Source organism: Echinops telfairi, unplaced genomic scaffold (assembly GCF_000313985.2).
Source record: "Echinops telfairi isolate 266 unplaced genomic scaffold, ASM31398v2 ScPeMD7_60;HRSCAF=208, whole genome shotgun sequence".
Lineage (NCBI taxonomy): Eukaryota > Metazoa > Chordata > Mammalia > Afrosoricida > Tenrecidae > Echinops > Echinops telfairi.
Genome location: NW_022103958.1, coordinates 16,398,838 through 16,415,463, shown reverse-complemented (window position 1 = coordinate 16,415,463; position 16,626 = coordinate 16,398,838). Strand labels below are relative to the sequence as shown.

At 46.4% G+C, this 16,626-nt stretch overlaps 1 protein-coding gene across 1 annotated transcript in view; it reads right to left on the bottom strand.

Moving 5' to 3' along the window:
• SLC1A2 (solute carrier family 1 member 2) overlaps window positions 1-16,626 on the bottom strand; it is a 170,001-nt gene that overhangs the window by 62,191 nt on the left and 91,184 nt on the right. Inside the window, exon 2 of the mRNA XM_004708293.3 lies at window positions 1,237-1,376. Coding sequence (XP_004708350.2) covers window positions 1,237-1,376 — 140 coding nt within the window. The remainder of the gene's footprint in view (window positions 1-1,236; window positions 1,377-16,626) is intronic.

Here is a 16,626-nt window from a genome sequence, read left to right as displayed (position 1 = left end):
ACTTTGTCCTTAAGGCCCCTGCCCTTTCATACACCCTTAAGCTTTGCTGGTCCTAGAAGAGATCAATGAGAATCTCTCAAAATACACCACTTGGGCAGAGATGCTGGCAAGAGTCTTTTGTTTTGCACACTCAAAGACACCACAAAAAACCCTTCAAGTCTCTCTAAATGGGTGGCCAGCATAAGGGACCCACGTGGAAACCACAAGTCAGGTCATAGGACCATGGGCTGTGAGTGAGGGGGAATTCCTGGGTGATACAGATCATGGTGTTAATCCGGGGATGTAGAGGGATTTGTGTGCTTTGTTGTGTTTTCCTTTTACAGCTCAAAAACGAACTCCAAATTCTCCAGATCGATGATGAATGAAATCCATTTACGTAGTGGGCTAACCCTTGGAAAACCCTACCCGAGTCTGTGGTTTTCTTTTAATTAAGTGAAATGAGCCGGGCAAGTTCCTGGTCCACAAGCACGCAAGATGATGGGCCGATAGGAGAGGGCACAGACTGAGGGGATGTGCAGGGGTGGGGTAGGGTAGGGGAATGAATTGCTCATTATTTCTGTAGGGCCTAAGTGAGCGCCACGTAACAAGAGAGGGATTGAGACGGGAGAGAGAGTGGTTGTCATGACAAGCAAATGTCATTTGCTCCCTGTTCATGAAACACTGGTTTAAGACTTAAGCCCCAGCTGTTACCAACAGGCCATGAGAAAGAACATCCCCAGCCTGGCGGACGTCTAACGGAAGGACTGAAAACATGCAAGACGGGGCAGGGGCAGGCCAAGTGACCAAGACAAGCCAATTCCACACTGACCTCCTTAACTGATGTGCTAGATGGATGGAAGTTCACAGCAGGTGAACTGGGTGCCTTCTAAAAACAGAATTTCCCGCCATGGTTGCCTTTCTCCTGAATACAGATATTTACCTCCATGGGGTGGGCTCATCATCTGCCCTGGAATCACCTAGAACCTTCGTGAAGATACAGAGTCTAGGGCCTCCTTCCCGCTGGCCCACCGCAGAATGTCCGGCTCGGGCGTTTGCATGCTACAAGTTTATCACAATCTGAGAACCAACAGCACTCAAAGAAGGAATATAAAAGGCCGGGGCACGTGAGGAGAAAGAGGATGCCACTGAGGCACAAATGAGGGCTTATGCACATGGCTCCCTTTGCAGTGAAATGCCTTGCTTCCCACAGCCAAGAGAGGCCCCGAGAACAGAGGGGACCAGACAGCGGGCACGTACCAAACACCGTCAGCGTGAGCAGCAGGTTCTTCCCCAGCTTGTCGCACAAGCGCAGACACAGGTTCCGGTGCTTGGGCTCCTCAGAGATCAGGTGGCTGTCGTGCATTCGCACTTCCACCTGCTTGGGCATATTGTTGGCACTAAAACAGAAGCAAAGCCGTAATTAGAGAGAGCGCCTTCCCAACCCAAGGGCTCTGGTAGGAGAAGCCGGACTTCCTGGAGCCCAGCGGGGAGTCTGGAAGGCGTCGAGGGAAACTAAACAGTTACGTGGGGCCTGGGGCACACTGGGCATTTGGGGCCTGGTGCTTTCACAGCCATGAGCATCAGGTCCTCACGGTACCTCAAGGAAAACCACGCCTGGGGTAGGGCTTTCCCAAGAGTTACCCACCGCAGGAACGCTGAAAGGGAAGCAGCCACTGGCCCACGGCCAGAATGCTCCACAGCAACGGAGACCCACACTCAGGGAGAGCTGGCTCGGAAACCTCCCTTTCCCTACCACTCTAAACTGCTGTTTGCTGGGGGCTGGGGGTGGGAGAGATGACACATAAAGATGAGTTTTGAATGATCCAAGGTCAGAAGATTTCCCGGATGTGTAAAAGGCACAAGGAGTGATGGCCCCAGATTGACTCCTTTTCTGAAAGAAGTGATGTATCTAGTTAAAAACAAAACAAACCACTTTACTGTGGGTTTTTAAAAGGCGGTACCTTAATCAAGCGTTTACGAAGCTGCTGAGAATCAGAAACCACTTAGAATCCAAGGATCATAACTTTAGAGAGTGAGAGCGTTTTGATCTGTTTTCAATGACAAATGCAGCCCTTCTCCCGATGAATCCCAAGATGAACCCAAAGTGTGCTAGGAAGTGGCCCAAGAGAGCCCTGGGGGTGGGGATTGAGTGGGTTCAAAGCCACAGTTTCTACCTTTGATGTTTCATGGGTCAGGAAGATAGAAATACAGGCTTGGGATTTATTCCTATTGCCAGTTGATGTTGTGTTGGTCCGCAACGTACAGGGAGCCCACCTACAACACAAGGACATGCTGCCTGGTCCTGGCATTCCCAGAGTCCATTACAAACCCGACTTTGGTGACACATACTTTTTTTATTGGCTAATTTTCAGCATTAGATCAGGATTTTCTTTCTAGTCTGTCTCAGTCGGGAAGCTCTGTTAAAACTCAGTCAGCAGCACAGCCACACAGCAAGCACCACCGACAGCCAGGGGTGGTTACGTTGCAGGGGCCTCGGCTGGGCATTCACCTTGGTTGTTCCTCATGCAGTGCAAGAATCCAAGGACAAAACCACCTGCATCCCCAGGGACTAATTTCGGAAATGTGTTTTTTCTTTTTACTTTGAGATGTCTTGTTGGTTGCCTTTTCCAATCTCCATCATTTCATAAAAGAAACGAGGAAGAAGAAAACGTCTGACACCTGGGAAGTAGACGGACACAATCTCTGAATAAATAACAGTGCCTTCCATGGTCGGCAGGTGTGTCAGCCATACCCTGGGCTACACAAAGGTATTCACTGTGTAGATCATAACAAATCATGGATAACACATCGAAGAGTAGGAACTGGAAAACATTTCATTGTGCCCATGCAGAACCTGTCCCCAGACCAAGAAGCAGTCATTGATCAGAATAAGGGAATGCTGCATAGTTTCCCACCAGAAAAAGTGTATTCCAGGGCTCTATCCTTTCACCATCCTTATTCAAGCTGCCTGCTGATCAGTGCTTTGAGGAACTGGACTATATGAAGACCGGGGCATCAGAGTGGGGGGGACAATAACAACTTGCAATATGACACAACCTTCCTTACTGAACGTGGAGAGGGCCTGAGGAACTCAATGATGGAAACTGCAAGATGACAACCTTCCATAGGGATGACACCGCGACGTAAAGAACACAACTATCCTCCCGAGTGGACCCACAAGCATCGCCCTAAGCAGAAAGCAGACTGAGGTCAAACGTGACGCCTTCTATGGACCATCAATGGCCATGGCGGACACCGTCAAGAAAGAACATGACACGTTGCTTGGCGACATTATACCGATAGAAACAGCAAGAATGGCAACACCACATGAGCCAGGTGACCAGTGTTATGGAATTGCTGACACAGAGCGTGACCAGGGGATGAATGCTTGGTTGTATACTTTCACTAAAATGTAACACAAATTTCTCAAGGTTGTAATGAAGCTCTACCCCATGAATGGAGATGTACGCCTTCTGACACGGTGAATGTGTTCCCTTGGCCATCCAGTGGCAAAATTCTAGAAAACCCTTTAAGGTAGTTAGTTTATTGTGCCAACCTGGCCAAAAAACACATGTGGGGTTAATTGAAGGGTGGAGGGATAAATGGCTCCGTAAGCCTCGCCTTCTTAGTTCTTGGATCTCTTGCTTTGTGATGGTCGGACCAGGGTGCAGTGGCCTTAGCCAGTTCCTGCTTCAGCTGGCAAGGCTCACTTCCTGCAAGACATCCCCACGTGGACCTACCCCGATGCAGCCCTGGGTGCTGGAGCAGCTGTGTGGAGACCCCAGCTAGCGCTGAGATGCTTACACATTCACTGACTCAGCTTTCCTCCTGCAGTCAGCATCGTTGCGTCTGTTTTGTGAGATGGAGGAGGACTTTGTGGATTGGTGTTGGACAGATGGGTTAATGTTGGACGTGTGGGCTTGGGCAGCACTGGGTTGGGATATTTTCCTGATCGCACCTAACCTTTATATAAAACTCTCTCTTATACATGAGTTTCTCTGGATTTATTTCTCTAAAGTACCCAGATGCACACAGACTGTAATCTCTTCACCTTCTGCTTTGTTTGAATCCTTTTGCTATTTAAATTATAAATTAGAATCACACCTATTCTGCCATGCAGGTGAGACTAACAAGTATATAAAGCAAACATCCTGGTAAGGCCATTGTGATGATGTCAAAGAGTCAGGCACTGAAACAGCCACGTCAAAGTGAAAACACACAAAAAATTACTTAAATGTACACACCCGACTCAGCGATGTGATTGGATACTTCTCGTACATGTTTCTTCATCGCGCAAGCATGTTGTGTGGTTTGGGGGCATCATGAAAAGGACCCTGCAGCACTGAGTCAAAACAGCCACATCGAAGTCTTAGCATCAAAATATCATGGATTCAAAAGTACTTATTGACAGAATTCTGGTGGCTTGCCCTCTTGGAATTGAGCAAATGCTCCAGGCTAACAAGAGTTTCTGAAATTCATATATCAAATGTTATTTTAAAAGTAAATCTAGGCCTTACTTGTAGCTAAGGACCCAAAGAGGCCCCCAAGACCTTTTTGTAAAGAATCCTTGACCAGGATAACAGCCTCTGGCCTCCCCAGGACACAAAGAGAGGCTGAAGGGGGACATGTTGACGCTGTTATTGTGAAGTGCCACCGAGTTGGTTCTGAGCCCTAACCACCTTCGATACAAGAGAACAAAGCATTGCCCACCCGGCACCATCTTCTCAATGGCTACGCTATCTGAGCCCCTCATGACGGCCACTGCCTCAACCAAGTTTGCTGAGGGCCTTCCTCCGTTTTATTGGCCTTCTCCTTCACCAAGCAGGATGTCCCTTTCCAGGGAGATTGAGCTCTCCTGGTAGCATATCCAGTATGTGAGGGAAAGTCTCACCATCGCCATCTCTAAGGTGTATTCTGACTGTCCTTTTTTCCTAGACAGATCTGTTTGTTGTCCTGCATCCCTCACCAGCACCGTAATTCACACGTGTCATTCCACGCAGGCAGTCCCTCAGTTCTGAGTGCCCAATTTATATACAAACATGCCAACTTCATAAATGTTCAAAATCCAAGGCATATACAATGGTTCAAAATTTTAAAAATCAGTGCAACTTTGTGATGCACATCAAAATCTTATTATTACTGTCTGAGGCTACCTGCTCCTGTAAAGGCTTAGCATATTGAGCCACAATGAGTCAGCATTGACTTGATGGCAGTGGTTTGGGTCCTTTGGATTATGTAAAGTATGTTTTATTGTCCCTGGAAGTGTTTCTTTAATGTTTTTGTACATAGAAAGTTATACCATAGTCTGTATACTAGAGCAAACATTTGACTAACTGATGTTAGAGAGGAACTGCACCTAATTTATACAGGTTTATCTTGGATTGGGCTGTAGAGGAACAAGACCTGTGAGGTGTATGTACATATACATAGATATAGATATAGACATAAACATAGACACAGACACAGGTACAGGTACAGATATAGATATAGATATTCATGCAGGTGTGGAAGCTGGCGAGTCCCAAACCCATGAGTCAGGCATCAGACTGGAGACTTGTGATTTCCTCAGTTTCAGGGGCGAACAAATGCAAAACCAGCATGCCAGGCGGCAGGCTACTGCTTCACGAGCTGCAGGAACCAGCAAATCCCAAAAGCTGTAAGCCAACCGGCAGGCTGCTGGCTCAAATCCCAAGAACCAGAGGTCCTGTTGATGTCTAGATGGGTGCAGGATTGAGAGAGAGAGCTTTGCCAGAACACCTATATATACTGGATGAAGGTCACAAGCTTCCCCAAGAAAGCTCCCTTTCCATCACATCTCAAAATAGAGAATAATCACATAATACTGAGATGGCCTGCGAGTGGTTCTCAACCTTCCTCATGCAGCGACCCTTTAATACAGTTCCTCATGGTGTGGTGACCCCCTCACCCAACCATAGAATTATTTTCGTTGCTACTTCATCGCTGTAATTTTGCTACTGTTATGGATCGGGCAGACCCCAAAGTGGTCGTGACCCACAGGTTGAGAACTGCTGGCCAAAGCCATCTTGACACATCTATTCACCATCCACCTTTGTCACATGTACAGAGTTCCTGAAACCGAATCAAATCAAAACTACTGCCACTGAGTGGATTCCAACCCACCGTGACCCTACAGGACAGAACAAAACCATCTTTGCAGAAGCAGACCGCTACACTTTTCTTCCCCCGAGGGGCTGTTAGGTTCAAACCTCTGACCTGTTGGTTAGAAGCTGAGCACTTTACTGCACCCCAGAGCTCCCTGAGCCATCCACAACCTCAAATTAAGGGCACTATAAAGTTCTATTTGCACCTGATACAATACAACTAATATACATACAACCCAAATGCACTAGCTTTGTTTACAACTTATGTTTTAGAAATATTTCCTCTCTTACTGAGAGAGGAAAACACACACACACACACACTAAAACAGCAAACACTTCAGCTGATCATGGTTCTGTGCCAGAAGGTTTGAATGACCCAAACCTTCATTCCCAATGGTCTAGGCCAGTGATTCTCAACCTTCCTAATGCCGCGACCCTTTAATACAGTTCCTCATGTTGTAGTGACTCCCCAACCATAAAATTATTTTCATTGCTACTTCATAACTGTAATTTTGCTACTGTTATGAATCAGGTGACCCCTGTGAAAAGGTCGTTTGAACCCCCAAAGGGATCGCGACCCACAGGTTGAGAACCTCTGGCCTTGGCCATGAGTAGTTAATAAGAAATTGAGTTGCTGTTTTAAATTGACTTTAATCACAGAACATGATAATACTAAGAGATATCCAAAGGGATCTCTTCCTGAAACACTCTTCTTTATCGCTATTACGTACTACCAATAAATTTCCCCATGGTAATCAGGATCAGTAACATAGGTAACTACAGTAATTCCCTTCTTTGCCTGTGGCTCAAGAGTCATGAGGAAGCCAGAGTGGCCAGGTGACACTGTTCATGTCTCTAGCATGGAAACATCCCTCCCTTTTGAAGTAAGATCCATGTAGCATCAGGTACAGAAAGCAAAAATCTGTGAGTGGGCCATTCAGGGCAATAGTGGATGTTTCCACCCCCATTTCTACGCCCGCCCACCTCCCCTTGATGGCTAGAACTGTAAGTCCTGACTATGGGGAAACAGTGCCATAGGTTGGGTGCTGATTTAGAGCATTGTCCCAGCCCTGCAATGTGCTGCCACCTAGCTGGTGCTAGCGTTGTCTTTAGAAGACGATCCCACCAGGCCGTCAAGACAACTGCTTCATGACGACGGAAACACGGTCAGGTCAGTGAATTCCATGCGCGTGGGCCCATGGCTGCACTTCATTACTCCCGAGCTGATGCCCTGCTGCATAGTCATTCTGTAAGTTTTGGAAGAAGCCCTGCATGAAGGGAAGGCAAGTCTGTATTTAGTGTAAGTCTCTATACAGGTTGAAAGACAAACAAACAAAAACGTGGACCTTTCTATTATAGAAGTGTCCAATGTAATCAGCCTGCGAGAGTAATCAGCCTGATTACTCCAGGGATGGTGCAATAACAGAAACAAAGTGTTGAGAAGAAGTATCAGAAGTTCAAACACAAATAATCAAATTGACGTGAAGGAACATAGACTAAGTGGAGACTCACAACCCGCTTTTATGATAATTGGACAGTCCCTCACAGAGGGCCACATGGAAGGGATGCAATAGAGCAATCATGAAACACATACCTATCTTGAATGGATTCATTGAATGGTGTAAGTTATGGTACCACCCCACCCTCAATAATAATAATGATTTATAATTTATTAAGGGCTTAGGGGAGTGGTAGAATGGGAGAGGGATGGGATAAAGGGACTTGATATCAAGGAGTTCAAGAAAAAAGAAAATGGATTGTGAATGATGATGGCAACAATTGTACAACGATGCCTGATCTAATGGAACTACTATGGTTTGCACTAATATCTGTAAGAGCTCCCAATAAGATGTTTTTTTTAAAAAGTGTTGGTTTCTGATCCTAGATCAGGCACTCAACAGCAGCTGTAACCAATTCATTATTGGCAAGTAGAGCTCGTGTTGTTGAGCCCATGCATAACACTCTATTCCTGCCACCATGAACACGTTTGTGCTTTTTCTCACAAGCCTGTTGGGTAATGAACAAGCTAATAAAGGAACTCACACTAGTTTGGTCAATCAAATATCTCTTTTATCTGTTTCCAGTTTACAAGGGAAAAACACATTAGGTACCATGCCACATGGCTAACCGTTAGCTGGGGTGGGGGGGAGCAGTATTTGGTGATGTGGGTCATTCTCACTGACAATTCTTGTGATTCTACAGATAGACAATATTTTCAAAAAGATGGATCAACAGAAAAGTAGGTGAAGGGAGATGCCGGACAGTGTAAGATATGACAAAATAATAATTTATAAATTATCAAGGGTTCATGAGGGAGGGGGAGTGGGGAGGGTGGGGGATAGGGAGATGCCGGACAGTGTAAGATATGACAAAATAATAATTTATAAATTATCAAGGGTTCATGAGGGAGGGGGAGTGGGGAGGGTGGGGGATAATATAAGGAGCTGATACCAGGGGCTTATGTGGAGAGCAAATGTTTTGAGAATGATGAGGATAACGAATGTAAAAGCATGCTTTATACAACTGATGTATGTATGGGTCGTGATAAGAGTTGTATGAGCCCCCAATAAAATGATTAAAAATACAAAAGCTCGATCAAGCCATCACTTCATTCCTCAGACATGTGGAAGACACACGTGACTCCGCCAGTGTTCCTTTCTCGGGGAAAGTTAGTTACAGAAAGTTCTCTCACTAGTCGTCAAAACCAGCTTTACTATGTAACAGTAGTTTAAGGAAGGGCTTCCTGATTATCTGCCCATATGTCCTCATCCTAAATTTCAGGATCCTATTTTTTCCCCAATTAGTACCCTTGCTTTAAATTCAGAAACCATTCAAGGATGGAAAATCACTACTCTCGTAATTTAGCCACTCTTAATTACAATAAGATTTGTTTTTTGGCAATAACAACTCTATTACTATAAGAAATAAGGTTTTCTTTCAAAGCACAAGCGGTAACTCTCCGTTGTGTATGATGACTGAGCTGTGACGCTAAAGCTTTGAGCTCATCCTCTTCTTGGTCCAGCAAAGTAGGACCAACTAATCAGCTTCCTTATACATCACATTCTGCCAAAACTGTAGGAAAGTACAAACATGTAAGATTCAAAGTCTTGTATCACCAATATTTGATCCGGTTGTGCTGTTATTTGGAGTATTTCCAATGCTCCTATCAGCCAGATCAGCACTGCCCTCTTTACTACTGGAGGTGGGTCATCACTACGTTTAAGACTCACCAGATTTGAGAACCAATTCAGCAAACTTGTATTTAGAATTTTGTTCCTTTCAATACCAAACATCTTAGGCAGGGTTCTCTAGCAGCAGAAATCAATGAAGTGCATATGAGGTGGTGTCAAAAACATGTGGTTCAGATAGCATGCCCAAACTCTTAGAGCTACTTTGAGCCCTCTAGACCTTCAGAACAAGGGCTATCATTTGTATACTGCGTTCACACATAAAGAGCTGGTAGTTTGGTGGTAGAGTTCTCTCCTTCAATGCAGAGGACCGAGGTCCAATTCCCAGCCTAGGCACTTCATGTTCAGTCACCATTCACCTGCCACTGGAGGATTTTACGTTGCTTCGATGATGAACAGGTTTCAGTGGGGCCTTCAGACTAAGACAAGCTCGAAAAGAAGTCCTGTGCATCGCAATGGTGGGAGCTGCAACTGATGATGGGGATGACAGAGGACCAGGTACGGTCATTTCTTTCCCCTCTTGTTCATGAAGCCACCATGAACTGGGGACCAACTCAGCAGCAGCTAGCAACAAAACAATTCATACTGGTTCCCGACTAAGTGGAGTATCAACAACAATAACAAGGATAATTCGTTTTCCCTGAGCGCCTTCTATGTGTCAGACGAGATTTAGTAATGCAAGGTATAACCATGACCTTAGGGGATCTTTCCTGGGGAGCAAGACGGAAAGCACTTTGCACTTCCATTGTCCACTCTACATATGAGCCGTAACAGAACTTTGGTCCGGATGCAAACCCAGGTTCGAGAAAGGGAAATGCTGTCCAAGGGCTTTCAGGAGGGCTAAAGCCAGAGTTTAACCTTAACGGATGAATTTAATTTAAGTATCTCTATACTCCATCAGTCCATAAACCTGGGAAGGCTAAGACTAGGTGATCTTTAACACCTAGTCTTCAACCGCTCATCTGTCAGTTGGTCACACCGTGTTGGTCTATGTGCTGCTACAAAGCTGGAATCTAAGTCACCAATGCTTCACCTACCAGCAGGGTCACCCATGGGGCACAGCTTTCAGTGCAGCTTTCCGACTAAGACAGGCTAGGAAGAAAGGCCTGGCCATCTACTTCCAAATATTAGCCAATGAAGACTTCATGGACCACAACCGATTATTGTCTGACTGCTTTGGATATGCCCTCCCTCCAAGCTCCAAATCCATTGCCAGTGAGTCAGTTCTGACCCCAGCAGCCCTAGAGAACTGCCCCACAGAGCTTCCAAGGCTGCACATTTCTATGGGCTCTGACTTTCACCTCTCTCTCCCAGAGAAGAGCTGGTGGGCTTCCACCTCGGTCCTTTTGCTGAGCCTCCAAGCCCTTAACCACTGAATCACCAGGGCCCCGAGGATGTGTAACTGCAAGAAAACATCATGCTTGATGAAGTGTAAGTCCGGTGAGGGCCAGGGCAACCTTCGGTGGTATAAATGGGTCTTCCTGTCGGCAAAGGAAACCGACGTCTAAGCTCTGCTTTTGTGGAGCGTACAGTTTACTGGGATAGCAAATGAACGGATAGATACACCCGGAGAGGCGGTTGTTCTTAGGGGCCATGGCATTGGTTCTAACTCATAGCAACCTTGTGTACAACAGAAGGAAACACTTTCCCCTAGTGTGCTAACCTCACAATTGTTATATTTGAGTGCACTGTGGCACCATTGTGCCAATCCACCCCCTGAGGGTCTTCCTCGTTTTGCTGACCCTCTATGTTCCCAAATATAATATCCTTCTCCAGGGTCTTCAAGTAGAGATAAGAGCTAGGAAGAGGGTGAAAAGGACGAAGAGGGGTGTGTAGGGAGGTTGTATCATTTTACATCAGGTGGTCAGGGAAAGCTTCGATGATAAAAGGACATGTGAACAGAAAGCTGGAGAAAATGAGGCATCTCATCATTTAATTAAACAAATCGTCTATCGCTTAGCAAATACATTGAAGAAAGGCAATTTGGAAAAATTGATATCCAACCTAGAGCCCAGAGCTCCCACCAGATGTTGTCCTGGTGTCCACGTGCTGGCTTTTAATATAGACATTGGTCTACATGAATGTCTAAGCAATGAACCAGACTGGGTTCTAATACAGTAGTGAAGATGATTGGGTTTTGATGACGACAGTAGCTCCCAGCTAAAGAAACAATTACCAGGGAGAGGGAAGTTGGACACCGTTGTAAAGCCTGATGCCTGGCAGCCTGTGTGTTTGCCTTCGTGGTAATGAGCCAAAGAACAGGACCACCTGGCCTGGGTAAATTCCCTAAAGACGCACAGTAAGTTACTACAGGTGTGTTCTACTATTAACGCTCCCTTCTTACCTGCAGACAGGCCCACTAAATAGAAATCTGAAGGCCCAGCTATGGCCTAAGTTCACCAAACCTGTGATCTAATATTCTCCAATGGAGGCATTGCTGGTGCCGGGGGCGAAGTCTCACCTTCCATGTAGGAGGCTGAGAAGGTCCCTCCATCAGCCACCACCATCTGACAATGGAGGCTTCCAGGTGGCTGGGACCCTGAACGGGTTTCATTGGAGCTTTGCAGCCAAAATGGACTAAGAAGAAAAGTCTGGAGATTAACTCTGAATATCAGCCGATGCCCGTGGTGTGATCCACCACTCATCAGGGGGCTGATGCCAGCGAGACCAGGCAGCATTCCTTTCCCCTGTGTGGGGATGACCAGGAGTTGGGGGCCCACTCAATGCCAGCTGACAACACTGTGGGTGAGTGCTCTACTTGCACTGCCCTTGGATGGAGGATGTAGAAATGCAATTCCTTCCTTCTGGAGAGTTCCATGAGCAGATCCGGGCTGATCTTTTAAATGACCTCCAAATGATGGGACAGCTGTTTGGATCATTAAAAACTTTAACGATGAGCCGATAATTTCCTTCTGCCTTCACCTCTCCATTGAATTATTTAAACAGCTGTTAATTTTGCAATCGCTGCCCAGTCCTTTCACATGCAAATCCACGTGACTCCTGCTTCTCCCTCCACAAGCTCAGCTTGTCATGTGAACCATCCTCTGTGCCTGGGCAGGGAACGTGTAAAGGGGCTGGTGCTAAGTTTTAAACTATTCTCAGAACCTGCTTTTCATTAGCATTCATTTCCTGCACTCTGCCAAGAGCCTCTAATAATAGACACATTAAATGTGGTATCGGGTTTCAATTTCCTGCCTGCACACTTCAGTGTCGCCTTTATCTGGCGACGAATTATTTTTCTCTCCTTCACTGATTCAATGAGGTGGCAACAGAGCATTTCCCCACAGATCCAAAAGGCAACCAGTGTGTTTGGCCTGGAGGAGGGGAAGCCTGCAATGGGCATCACCCATTCCTCCACCCACCTCTCAGCTGCCCACAGGCCAACACTGGCCCCCGCCCCCGGCCCCTCCCACTCCAGCCTTCAAGGCCTGAGTAGACACAGGAGAGAAAACACCCAGAAATTGCCTTAGTGGGGGATATTGTATCATATTCTGAAGGGGGAAAAATATGCTTGATGAATGGGCTTTTCCCTGTGATGACTAGAGAGTTTGGAAAAGAATACCAGAAATACCAGTGGTGTCAGCTCTGAGCACCATGAGGCAGTGATTGCAGCTGTGATTTTCCAGCATCTGGGATTTCCCTAGCTCCCTAAAGATTGCTTGGCATTTTCAACGGGCCAAAATTCTTGCCAAATTCTCTAAGACCTGGTTTAACCAAGAAGTTCATTGACCAAGGAGAGACTGCCATTGTGCCCTCAATGACCCTTTGCATGAAACCAGGAGGATTTACGTCTTTCAATGGCTGATGATTTTTGTTCCCTGTATTTGCTAGGTTATAAAAACACTTTTTGAAAAAGTCCAACCAGTGAACCGCCCCTGACTTTTTCTATAGCTTCCTTCTGAACGGCTGAAGCTCTGGCTAAAGACAGAATGGGGTCTAGCTGATACAATTAAATGGGTGAGACTAGAAGTCACAAGGGCTGGGTTCTGAACCCAGTTCTGCCTTGAACTCATTTTGTTAGGAACTCTAGGAGGCTAAAAGGAATATAAAGTTATCTGCCCATGATCAACATAGATAAAGGGCTATGAATTGTGGAAACACTCTCAGTCTAGGATACCAGTAGTGTCTGGGTATCCATTTAGGCACATTTTAATTTCTAGGTGCCAGACTCTTCATCTGTAAAATAAGCCAGTTGGAATAGGAGTTCTTTAAAGTCGGTAGCTCTAAGTGCCAGACCTGAAAGCGAGGACACGCTGGCATTATCCAGAACGGAAAGTGAGAATTTCCCCTGAGAGGAATCGTTCCATTGACCATGAAGGGACAAGCCAAGAGTTGTTTCCAAGCCTGGCAAGGAAGGTAGATGGACAACTTAGATGCCAGACACCACTAACAACAAGAGTCACTTCTTTACATCCTGATCTCCCTTTTTAACGTTTCCCATCTCTGCCAAAGCATGCTTTCCTAATGCTAGCAAAGGAGGCTGAGGGTCCTAATTCAGGAAACAATTCAGACACAGGCCTATTCCTAACCACATTCAATCATCCTTGACCAATCTTCAGGCTAGATCTCTAAGGTGGGCCATCAACACCACCTAGAGAACATAGTTACACAGGTGACCTGGCATTGAGACGAATTTCAAAATTCACCTATAAATAATAAACCGAGACACCACCTGCAGCACTTGTGGACCACTGCTATGGAGTCTGAGAGGGGATGGGCACAGGGAGAGTCGAGATGAAACCTTGAGAGAAAGGAGTCTTCTCTCCCTACCACTTCCTAGGCAAGAGGCCCAAGCCAGCCTAATGGCATGGCTAGGAAGTGAAAGGGATAAGATCCCTTGGGAGTCCACACACACATGGGCATCGTGGGTGTCAACAGTTTGAAGAAATTAACCCAGAAACAGAAGTTAAAATTCCAGGTCTGATTAGTGGCCTCCAGAAGGCAACGAGATAGAAGGCAATGACTTAGTTACATGGCCTTTGGAGTCTGAGTTAAAAATCTGCCTTTTATGGCTGTGACTGGGACAGGCAATTTAATCGCTTAGATATGAGAGATTATTATCACACTGGGTCTTGGAGCTTTCCTGAGCGAATACTTATGAAATCATTGACAAAGTATCTGACATGTCATAGAAAACAACAGCCAAGCCCCTTGTCCCCAAGTCTACTCCAACCCACAGCAACCTGATAGGGCAGAATCGCTCGGTCCCAGCGATTTCCAAGCTTCCATCTGTGTGGAAGCCGATTTCCTTAACTTTCTTTCTATGAAGTGTCTGCTGGGTTCAAACCAGCAACCTTTCAGTTCGTAGGCAACCACTTAACCCGGGCTCCCTTGACCTTGAGAGGACACAGTCTAGTTCTGCCCTCGGGGGCATGAACGCGGAGGGTCCTGTGGTCACATTCGTCCCTTGGACTAATTCTTTCCGTGTGTCTTGGATTCTTTTCCCTCTTTCTTGCTCCAGCCAGGAAGAGACCCACAGCTGCACCTTGGATGGCTGTGTGTAAGCTTCAAGACCCCGGTCATGACTCACCAAAGTTGGATGCAGAACACTGTCTTTATGGGCTCTCTTATGCCAGCTGACCTAGAGGTCCCTGGAGACTACGGTCCTCAGATCCCCGGCACATTCTCACCCGGTCTTGGGGGATGGCTAAGTTCTCAGAACCTTGCCCTTCACAAGCTCTACTATATCCATAGATTCCTCTGCAACACATATAAAAACATATGCAAAAACACCCTCTCTCTCTCAATCTGGGGGTATCATCCCATTCTCCTCAGGAAAGAGATTTAACATCAGCCGTGACCTAACAGATCTGCTCATTTCCGAAAAGGCTCGCCACCCAAACAGAAATAAGACACCAGGTGACGGTGAGCCTCCAGGACCCTGCGGGAGACTGGGCTGGGGTGTTGGAGCATCCCAAATTGGAAATCTTTTCTAAAAATAAAAATGACACCAAGGCCCAGGAACACACGGGCCAGCCCAGCCTCCAGGGGCATCTGAATTCTAAATTAATCACCACCCAGATGTGGTCCATGGAACATCATGAAAATACGTTTGGAAGCGTTGCTTACTCGAACAGAGTGGGAGAGGTTTGTGTGGCATCTGTTCTGGGGGTGAGCCTCGGGAACTTGGCTCCATTTCCAGGTGACTAGGGCAGCGTCACTTTAAACAAGTTGTTGCTTCCGGTTGAGATGTTCTCCCCGACACCCACCTCACACCCCAACATTCTCAGTTACTGCCTATTGCCCCATCAAAACTCAGGTCAAGTCTGTCTTCCCTTGGGAGCCTTCCTTGACTTCTCAATGTGCGTTTTACATTCTCTCCCCCAGGGAGATTTCACCTGTGCTTGCCTCTCTCAAAGCATCTTTCGCACTGCATAAGAATCATTCATTCGATTCACTGTTTCTCCCCCCAGAAGATAGCTCTTTAAGGGAAAGACTGCTTTACTTGCTTCCATCTCCCCAACATCTAATGTGGTTTCTGGCACCCAGAAAAGAAGATTAATTATTGAGTGTTGAATAAATGAAATGAATGGAGTGGATGGACAGATACATGGATGGGTGGATGGATGAATAGATGAACAACATGTTCTAGTGACAGATTCTGTATGATACAGGCTTGTAGAGGAGTGTTCTGAAAGCCCAGGAAATCTGAAAGGCGGGGAGAAAAAAGAGCAATGGATATCATAAATGGCTTCACGTAGGGAAGTCCCACTTGGCAATACACAGGGAACATTAAAAAAACAAAACAGTATATGGCGGCAAGGGACAGGTTTGTACCTGCTTGCTGCTCTGGTCCAGCTGCCCTGCCTAAGTCATGGCAGCCCCAGTGTTCCCAGTGCTATGGAGGAATGATGGAGCCAGGAAATCGTCTGGACGAAACCAAGCTCAGGTCCATGCCAATGAGACTTTCAGGAGAACTAGATGAAGACACAGGAAGACGCCCGAGTCCCTGCAGGGTCAGACCCTGGATCTCCGAGGACCCAGCACCTACCCATCACCATCTCCACTTCTGCCATGGGTCAGTGGACTCCAGAGGATAAGGTTCACTCCTGGTTAATGGAGGCCTGGATTTGGTTCTTCTGGCCACGGGCAGTTTCCCGAGAAGGAAACCCAGTCTCCCAGACAGAGGAGCAGCCAGAATGACTAAAACATGGCTTGATTAGCTTTTGAGCCTTCAGGCACCAGGCAGAGAGTGGGTGGGGCACATACAGTAGCTGGTAATTTGGGGGTATTTTTGGTCACACTGGCAATTGCCTTTCCTCGGCGAGGTTCTCTCCCTTCCTCCTACAGAGAAATGTATACATAGTTTATACCCTTTTTTTTTTTTTTTTTTTTTT